This window comes from Nanorana parkeri, unplaced genomic scaffold (genome assembly GCF_000935625.1).
Source record: "Nanorana parkeri isolate BGI_ZX_2015 unplaced genomic scaffold, ASM93562v1 scaffold288, whole genome shotgun sequence".
NCBI lineage: Eukaryota > Metazoa > Chordata > Amphibia > Anura > Dicroglossidae > Nanorana > Nanorana parkeri.
Window position 1 is genome coordinate 92,418 of NW_017306556.1, and position 10,716 is coordinate 103,133.

General features: G+C 41.9%; 1 protein-coding gene across 18 annotated transcripts in view; it reads right to left on the reverse strand.

Moving 5' to 3' along the window:
- Positions 1-10,716, reverse strand: part of PTPRD (protein tyrosine phosphatase, receptor type D) — a 361,390-nt gene that overhangs the window by 84,519 nt on the left and 266,155 nt on the right. For all 18 annotated transcript variants that reach the window (XM_018557538.1, XM_018557524.1, XM_018557525.1 and 15 more), the window contains one exon: positions 4,460-4,669. In XM_018557538.1, the coding sequence (XP_018413040.1) occupies positions 4,460-4,669 (210 nt within the window). The remainder of the gene's footprint in view (positions 1-4,459; positions 4,670-10,716) is intronic.

Genomic DNA, 10,716 nt, shown 5'->3' on the forward strand with positions numbered 1-10,716 from the left:
TGATATACTGTCACTATGATGTTTGTAAATAACTGAGGACAAAGTATTAATCACTTCATGCTGGGAGACATACACTGTACGCTGTACCTGATCAGCCATTTGGGCTGTGGAATGCCGATAACCGCTAAGAATCATTAATGAGTATTGAGGTATCCACTAATGAAAGAGTTAAGCTTTAACAGACACCCGATCCCTGAAATGGATCAGGTGTCTGACAGTGATAGCAGTGCAGTATTTACCCCACTTGCTGTCACTGTTTGACAGCTGGTATAGATCAGGATTAGCAAATCCCGATGTATACCAGCTTTTTCCTAAATGTTTCAGAATAGAAACATTTAGCTACATGTTTCTATTATGAAAAAACGTTACAGGCTTCCGATTGTTCTGGGAACGATCAGAAGCCTTTAGTCACACTAATCCTGACATGCTGTAAGCATCAGTGTCACTAAAGTTATTATTGGCTGTTTCTAAGTTTGGAACAGCCTAATAATAACCAAAAAATTAATTAAATTAATAAGCAGCCATAGTGAGATTCATTCACAATCACTGTTTGATATAATTAAAAATAAATAAAAGTGTAAAAAAAAGGTGTAAAAAATAGTGGAAATTGTAAACAAATGTTTAAAAAGCTACAGATTTGTTTTTTTATTTAACCCCCTCGTTACAGCAAAGTTCAAAGTATGTCGTTGTCACTAAGTGTGACACTTAGTGATAGTGACATTGTATGCCAGATGACCACTATTAGCTTTTGGAGAAAAATTTAATAAAATGTTAGCTTGTAGTTTTAGGCTGAGAAGTACAGAAAATTGTCTAAAATCCTAGGAATGTGAGATGTTTCCAAATAGAGGACACATAAATGAATTAATTTTAATGCATATTTTTAGCTGTGCTATTTTTCTAAAAAATAATAAAAATCAAAACTAGGGAAAACATGTTTTCTTTGTATCATTTCCTCATTTTGTTATATTTTTTATTTATCCTAAGTGAGGCATTAGGCACACATATGTGATATTATATATTGTTTATTAGAGGATAGATAGGGCTATATATTTATATGTGTGGGTGCACTTGGTAAGAAAGTATATTACTGCTGTGGAATCACACAGCAACAATGTTAAAAATGTGTCAATAATTAACGAACAGAAACTAAAAACAAGCTCAGTCATGGAGGGGTTAACTATGTCCCCAATTATGAATGAACAGGAAGTGCTCTACATCACTTTCTGTTCATTCCTGATTGTGGACATAGTAATCTCCTCGATTTATGAATGAACAGGAAGCATCTTTACTGACTGCCTCCTGCTCATTGAGTGCTGGAGCTACAGAAAAAGAGATTGAGGACTATGTGTGCTCAATCTCTTTGTTTCATTGCAAAAGTGAAATATCAGGGGTCTGTTTAGATCCTAACAGTAAAGTAAAAAAATTAATAATTAAAAAATATTTGAAAAATAGCAAATTTAATGTAAAAATTAAATAAAGCAGACTTCCCCCAATTATAAAAAAAAACCTAAAAAAAGGTGGGAGAAAAGGCACGACAAATTCTGGTGCGCGAGGTGCGTTGCGGTGCCATTTATTTCAATGGCACTCCAAAACGCGCCTGCTGACCACAGTGCAATTGCCCGCACCAAACGTGCGGTACCACAATGCCGTGCATTCCAGTGTGGTGCTATTGCAAAAAAATGTGCAAATTGTACTACTTTTATAATTTTAATACAAGAAACATTATTGTTATTTTTGATGAAGGTTATGGACCAACTGATGAAAAAGCTTGCTGCTATCCTGTAATCACAATAAAACCTAAATGTTATTGAGGAGAAAAAAATCATTCTCAAAGTAAACACTGAAAACATTAGCAAACTTTACTGCAAATTCTTACCTGACTCTGCTTTGAAGAGCGATATTTTTCTTGTCAGCATATTTTACCAAATGGACTGCTAAGTGGTAAGACCTGCCTTCATCATCACCACCATCTAATTAATCTAAGAGTTCTACTAATCTTAAGGTGCCCATACACCTTACAACCATCGCAAGACTCTTGTCTTGCGATGGTTGCAAGCTAATTAAAAGCTTGTACGATCTGCCCATCTTGGACAGGCAGATCGTACTTGCGATCATCGAAAGCCCGCCCCACTGAGGGGCGGGCTTCCGATGACTGCAATGCTGAACAGGCAGTGTGCGCTTGCGCAAACCCCCCATGTTTTCAAACATGCTCGTTAGACAAAAGACGTGCGTCGGTACAGTAGAAACGGTCGCACGCCTTCCATACACCTTGCACGATAGCTGGGTTTCCTGCCATTATTGTACGATAATCGCAAGGTGTATGGGCACCTTAAAGACGTGTGACCGTACAGTAGAAACGGTCGCACACCTTCCATACACCTTGCGATTATCATGCAATCGCGGGATTTCCCGCCATACGATCGCGGGATTTATCATACGATCGCGGGATTTCCCATTATTGTATGATAATGGCGGGAAATCCTGCGATAGTACGATAATCACAAGGTGTATGGAAGGCGTGCAACCGTTTCTACTGTACGATCGCACGTCTTTTGTCTAACGTTTGAAAACCCGCCGAGAGTCGTACGATTGTCGGCGGGTTGGTAGCATGCTTGGTAGACATGCTACCAAGCATTGCAGTCAGCATTGCAGTCATCGGAAGCCCCCCTCTCAGGGGGGCGGCATTTCGAAGATCGCAAGTGCGATCTGCCTGTCCAAGATGGGCAGATCGTACAAGCTTTTAATTAGCTTACAACAATCGCAAGACAAAAGTCTTGCGATGGTTGTAAGGTGTATGGGCACTTTTAGAGTTCAATTAAGTTCACGTCTGAGAATTTAAAGACATACCAACACAAAAATGCCTATTGCAAGGGATCTCAACAATTTGACCTTAGGATCAGTTCTGATATTAAGGAATAAAGTGAGTTGCCAATATTTAGAGGGTTACTCACTATTGAGCCAAAGGATCCATCGGCTGATCCTTCGGCTCCCTTCAGCTGCCTGAGCCCTTCGGTTCAGTCGAACTGAAAGGTTGCTGTACAGGTTATTCACAATAGCCCATACATCAGCCGAGCCGAAGGCATATGCTTCGGCTCGACTGAGCCGAAGTGACAGCCGAGGCGTGGAGAAAAGTCGGCCGTAGGTGACAGCTGGGCAGGGCCAGCAGTGATCTCCCGGCTCGCTACGCCCAGTTGTAATGACAAATCAGCGACCTCAAATGACCTGGGGACGCTAATCGGTCATTAAACAATAACAGCTGTGTGGAGCCGGCCATGGCGTTATTTACTGCCCGGGACGTGCTAGAGGACTCAAGCAGGTCCCGGCCAATAGGAAACAGTGTGCGGAGCTAGCGGTGATGTCACTGCTAGCTCTGCTCAATTGTTTTTATTTTGCCGGCAACTGTCAGATTTATGCAGCGGGACTGTCAGGTTGTCGTGCATCGTTTTTTTTTCTTTTCTTTAAAATACTTTTTTTTTTAAATTTTCCTAATTTTTTAAATGTTTTAAATAATTTTTTAACATTTTTTTTTACTATTCTGCTCGCTACCCTGCAGGTACTGAGCAGAATAGTCAAGCCAAATGCTGCTCGGCGGCATTCGGCTATTCACTTACTGCCGTTCGGGCCCTATCCAAATGTCGGATCGGAGTCGAACTCCTTTTGCACTTCAGCTCAGCCAAACATGCAGAGCACTTCACTTTGGCTCGGTTATTCACTCAGCAGTGAATCTGGTTATTCACTCAGCAGCTAAGTGAATAACCCTCTTAGAACTCATAGGTGTCTCCAGATGGAAATACACATGTCATTTTACATGCGTTCATTTACAGGTTTGTGTGGCAATTATATACCTCATGTGACCTTAAAAAAAAGTGGAGCTTTTTGTATGTAAACCTATCACAAAGTTATCGCATTAATGCTGTGTACATTTTTTTACAAACCTTCTACCAATTCTGAAGTCATTTTTTTTTTTTACAAAAGCTCTACATGAGATACTGCCATTTCAATCTTTACTAACAGTAACCAGAGCCCACCCTGCCCATTTTCTGGTGACATCATTGGGCACTGCCCCTGTGAGCTAGGAGCACCACATGTCTTGCAGCATTCTGCAAGGTGGGTTCTGGTTACAGTCAGTATAGATTTAAATGGATGTATGCAGGCTTACCATCAGAAGCAGATTGTGCAAACAGACTGATGGCATCAAGATTTTCCATAATATGGTGTGGGGTTTCTCTCTAAAGTCTGCTTGACTGATCAGTTTTGACTAGACCAGTATTTTACAAAATACGCTAATAAAATCTTATCATCACTATTATAAGGTGATTTACTAGACCAGCAAGACTGCATTCGCATCAAGGAAAAGAAATTGAAGTAAACCTTTACTAAATTACCCCATACATATTCTTTAGAGATCTAAATGATATTGTATCAGAATAGACAGTTCAGTCTTAATTGAATCACTCACCATTTCAGTGTTTTCTATGACAGCTAGCACAAAGAACACATATTCTTGTCCATTTTGCAGTGGCTTATTCTCAAAGCCGCCATAGTGTTTCTGATCACCCAGGGTAAACTCCGTTGGAAGAATATCAAAGTGAGCTGCAATGTAAGGTTTTGATTCAGCTTCTCTCTTGAAACGAATACTCCTTTGCCTCCGTGAAATGCCTTTCAGCAGCTGAAAACAATCAAAAAACAGGAATATTATTTATAATAAAAAGTAGCAATGTAAGGAAATGTTAGCACTTCACTAGTATGCAGTGGTAGTAAATATCTTAAAAATGCTGGAAAAAAAATAGTCTATTATCCACTGTGACCAGTCAGCCGGTAGTAACATGTTGACAAGGATTATTTTTGGTATAGTTTATTCCAAAATGTCTATTAGTGTTTGTTTTGCCAGAAGCTGATGGAACATAGCAACTCAGCTTTCATGAAATTAAAGTGACCCTAAAATAAAATGAGATATTCATTTTCCCCCATTCTTTGTATACTCACCTCTAGTGATGAGCTTGGGCGTGTTCGCAAGCGCCTCGTGCCGAGCCCGCCAGGAAGCTGTCAGCGCGCAGGGCCAATCACAGGCACTGAGCCATTTTCCGATCTCTGCAGCTGCGGACCGGGAACATGTCTCAGTGCCTGTGATTGGCGCTGCGCGCTGACGGCTTCCTGGCGGGCTCGGCACAAGGCGCTTGCGAACACGCCCGAGCTCATCACTACTCACCTCTTCAGCTGCCCATGCTGCTAAACCCTGCAGTAGTGAAAAGGTACTGGCACCAGAAAAATCATGTAGAGTCCAGCCCCTCCACAGGTGTTGGTTTTCTGGTCCTCCGTTGTGCTCAGTAATTTGATCTGCTGGCCCCTAAGTTACAACTGTGTTCTTTAATGACATAGGGACCAGTGGGAAGAACAATAGCAAGCAGTGATGGACCAGGAAATAGACATACCTGTAAGTGTCAGAATCTGCAGGATCTTCAGGGACCAGTATCTCTCCACTACAGCAGAAATCAGGCAGCTGGAGAGGTGAACATTCAATGAGGGAAATTTATCAAAACTGGAGCAGACAAAATCTGGAGCAGCTGTGCATGACAACCAATCAGCTTCTGTCTTTCATTTTCAAACTGAAAACTTAACTGAACAAACTGCAGAGAGAAGCGGATTGGTTGCCATGGGCTCCTGAGTTTGTCTGTTCCAGTTTTGATAAATTCCCCTCATTGTGTGAGTTGCAGGGGCAAATTAACATAACTCTTTATTTTAGCAACGGACATGCTTTAATATAGGTAAGAGAAAAACTACCTTCCATCTGGCACTAACTCAGGAACCTAAATCTGCCCATACAGACTGAAAGTGGAGAAAAAGAGAACACGACATATATCTCCTATATGAAATATAAGACAAATCAACCCCAGTTTGGAGTGGCACAGCATAGATCTTCTTAAAGGTTTATGCAGTTTAGAGGATCAAAAACCTTTGTAATGCAGAATCAATATTTCCAATCCCCACCACCAACTCAACAGGACACAGCACCTCTGCTAAAATAGCCCATTCCCTAGTTGCCCAGCCCAGAGGCAGTGTAGAATGTACTAGCTTGCTGTGTAGCTTTTTTAAAATAGGGTGTGGTCTGGAGAGGGTCTGGGCACAATGATTTTTCTTCTTCCTGGCCAGAGTCTTGCTTAATTCACTCCCTCTTTATATATAATATAAAGCTGGCCATACATCTTACAACCATTGCACACCTTTCGCTGTGTGATGGTTGTAAGGTAATTAAAATCTCATACGATCTGCCCATCTTGGACAGGCAGATCGTACTTGCGATCATCGCAAGCCCTCCCCGCTGTTCTCTCTTCTCAGCGGTTGCTGTAGCAAGGGAACGATCGCCGTGGTGGTAGTGTCCCATCTCTGGTCCCGCCGGCGGCGCTTCTCGATAACATCCGCTGTCTTCTGCAGCTTCCTCCGCCCACCTCAGCTGCCCCACCAGGAGACAGAAGAGGCACCTGAATAGCAGCTAAGTGCACTGTAAGTCCATTTTCTTTCTTCCTTACACTGTGTGTCACACTGACCTCTGCGCTGTGCGTCACTCTGACCTCTGCGCTGTGCATCACTCTAACCTCTGCGCTGTGCGTCACTCTGACCTCTGCGCTGTGCGTCACTCTGACCTCTGCGCTGTGCGTCACTCTGACCTCTGCGCTGTGCGTCACTCTGACCTCTGCCCTGTGTGTTACATTACTGAACTTTGCGCTGTGCGTTACATTACTGACCTCTGCGCTATGCGTTACATTACTGACCTGGCGGAGTTAAGTCCGGGGCAGGGTAGGGGTTAGGTGGGGCAACTGGTGGTGAGTAACTTTTAAGGCCTGGCTAGTAGCTCAGGACTTGAAATTTTGAGCCCTGCTTTAGACTATACAGTACATTTAAAGACAAGCGAGGAAAGTGTTAAACATAAATGAAGACTGAAGGGGAAAGTGGTAAACAGAAAATTTATATTAAATAGGGAAAAATCTAAACGGAAAATAATTATTCTAATATCCAACCAAATATGAATTGAAAGACTAAATAAGAAGATCGTTTTAGTTAACTAAAATGTAGTGATAATTATCTTCCATGATATAAATAATACATTCAAATTAATGTAGTTGAGAGGTTAATTGAGGGTCAAGCAACTGGTCTCTAGGTAAATCAACTGCAATTCACTGACTGCCAAGAAAGAAACAGCACAGTAAATGGTATATTTTTCTGAAGCGGATGAAGGGACAGGACTGAGATTGTCGTTGAAAACAACAGTGTTAAGGAACGAAAAAGGTCTTTTGTGCTATTTATGGTAAAAGCAGATAAATATTTTCCATTCACAAAATGTTTTATGTGGTAAATGCATGTAGGAGATATATAAAAAAGGACTTGGGTTCTTTATTGAGAATCATTTTCATTTTCCAGTCAATGCATATCTTATTTCCTCCACCATTAATTCTACAATGAGGCCTCAACTCTCAATTATTCTGATACAAAGTGGGCAGCAACCCTTTCTGACCCAAAAATTTCTGAATTAATAAATGTTCTTTATCAAATCATTACACACATTAACGCACCACAAAGTACAGGATGATTAAAATGGTCCTTTGTTATGGGAACCAGCTTCACATACCCATACAATGTAATTTCCACAAAGTTCAATGTCACTCCTTTTTATTCCTTTGAAACTTTATACTGTAGCAGAAATATTCAAGGATACATTGAAATTTTGTCTCACAATGAGATACTAAATAGAGCTTGTGATTTTGTGTGCTTATCAAAACACTGTTGATGTGTGTGCATTGTTTAACTGTTTATATTTCATAGATTACTCAGGAATGAATTGTAATAATGTTTCTGGCTTTTCAGCATAGCATTAGTAGCCCAATTTTTTATTTATCATCTGTATACTTTGCTGCAATTACCCTTATTAATTATTTGTGAAATACTGTGGCCTTTACATTAACTAGGATAAGAAGATACTCGTCCACATTGACTCTCTACCTGGTCCCATTTGCTCAATTGTTATATTTTATACCCTTAAACATTATAGCCCTGCTTGGAAAGACCAGTCAAATTCATAGTATTAGCTCCTGCTAATGATACTCTGGCAGTAATAATTATACAGTATATACAATGCAGGGGCGTATCTGCCGCGAGGACTGATACAATGTCTATTCACCAAGTAGGAGATAAAAATCTTTAAACTCTGATGGTGGGAAATTCTCCAAAATGGTTTAATCCCTACCCATATTACAATAGACAGGGAATATTGCATATTGCCTTGAAAATGTTGATTCCTGAAAACTTTTTGGGGTGAAGGGCAATACATTTCCCTGATATTGGAAGTGTGAAAACTGAAAAGTTGGCTGGTGTAGTTGAAATTTCTCAACTCTTAGCAAACAATAACCAAGTAAGCTTTACAACATGCTGTACATGGTCAGTCAGAATCAACATCTCATTATTGCTTTTCTTCACAGTCTGGTACAAGTTAAAGGAGAACTATGGGGTCAGTGTTTTTTCCCATAGTTCTCCTTAGGGTAATGGGAGGACACAAACTAGCGTCCTCCCGTTACCCTAAGCTCAGTATACCGCGAGTTACAGCCGCGGTATACTGAGACGCCGCAGCCAGAGCGGATCCCGACTTAGATGACGGGATCCACCCAGCTGCGTGAGTGACAGCTGGCTCTGCCTATCTAGAAGCAGAGCCAGCTGTACCTGCCCCCTCCCCGTCCGTTCCGCCAATCAGCGCTGGCAGATCGGAGCGGGGAGAGGGGAATCCAGCCCCTCCCCCTGTCACGGCAGAGAGCCGTGACAGGATCGAGAGGCGAGCGAACCCGGTATGTGTTCGCTCACCTCCCGATCTACTGAGCCGACCTGTGACAGTCTCATTGTCACAGGTCGGCTAGAACTATGAGGTGAGTGAAAAGCACTCACCTCATAGTTCTCCTTTAATATAGCAAGTGGCCCACATTTCAGATGTCTCTGCACATGTGTTTTTTAATGTTTACCAAAATATTCCCAATAGGAGCAAAGTGAGATGCAGAACTAAGCCCCCAAACAGCCAAACCAAATCTTACAATATCATTGTCTCAACACTCCATGTTCTTCTTCACTGCTTACAATGTACGTGTGCGGTACACCAAAATTAGTGCATGCTCTGAGATAATTCTTACAGTGCTAAATGTGGCCAGGATTCTAAAGATCTAATATACACTATTTTGCCAAAAGTATTGGAACACCCCTCTAAATCATTGGATTCAGGTATTCCAATCACCTCCATGGCCGCATGTGTATAAAATCAAGCCCCTAGGCATGCAGACCTTGACCCGCAACAAAGGGCTAGAAACATCTCCGGATGAAGTGACCATTCTTCAGAGTCCACACATTGGTGACTGTGTAAGTTTTTCTAGCAATGCCTGAGGGGTCCAGCCTTGAATTGACAACTGAATTACCCTGAGCTCCAGGATACTGATTGGAGTCAAGATTCATCCAACGACTAGGTCCCTTGAACTGATTTTCCAAGACTCTCCCTTAGCCTGACAGTTGACATCTGTCATGAGCACCTTCCAGACCATCAGGTGTAAGGACTACGCTGATTCCAGCATTGGGCTGGAGTTCCATCATTCTAGGACAAGCCTTGTCTTGCTGGGCAGACAAATGGGGAGGTCCAGGGACTGAATCTGTTTGACCTATGCAGCCAGAAACGCAATGGGCAGGAGTGGAATTGAGCATATGGGACTGCCTTAAAGGGGTGACCATGAGGCCAAGAAAATTAATACATAAGCGATTGGTTGGGCGACTCCTAAGCCACAAGGTTCAAGCAAGTGATTGAAGAGATTGGGTCTTTTCTGGGGGAAGGAAGACTCAAGCGATGACAAGATTCCAGTGTTGACTTTTTGACACTTGCTCTACAGTTTTTGTATCGTACAACAAGGCTTGCACTGACTGCTCTATGAGGAAAAAGGCATTCAAGTACCCCACCACTGGGATCCCTTGAGACCAAAGCAGAGCAAAAACAAGGGCCATCACCCTCGTAAAACCAGAGGTTCAGTGGACAGGCGAAATGGAATGGCAAGAAATTAGAAGTGTTACCCAAAGCAACATGTAGGCAGCACTGGTGTGCAGGAATAAGAGGCATGTCCAAATATGCATCCTTGATGTTCATTGGAGGGGTTGATGACTGACTGGTGTAGGAAAGTCACTGGTTTCTAGTCAGGAAATGGCAGTAAATGCAGCTTTATTGAGCGTAAACATAAAAGTCTCTTTCCATTAATAGGGAACGCTTTCCCTTTTAAACAAAACAGCTTGAAAAGTAACAAAAAATAAAATGGCCTACTCCAACTTAGGAGCCTTACTACTTCCTACTGGAGCAGCTATTCCAGCTTCCAGTACAAAACAAGATGTATAAGCAATCACAGTCTTTATCACATAGTTTTTAGCCATGCAGTCAAACACTCTCCTGTTTCTGTTTCCATCCATCCAATGCAGCCTGGGTCTCTCTCTCTCTCTCTTTGAGCTCTCACTGCTACTATATCAGGTGCCGGCTAATTAACAGAGAGGTGGTGTACCTGTTGGGTGAAATGTTTAATCCAATCTTAGCCAGGGTAAGATACCCTTTTCAACCTCTCACTGATGTACAGTATACTGAGTAATTTACCCTGTTACACTGGGTAGATGAGGAACTTTTGGGCCCACAGGAACCAGTTGAGAATCTTCAGATGT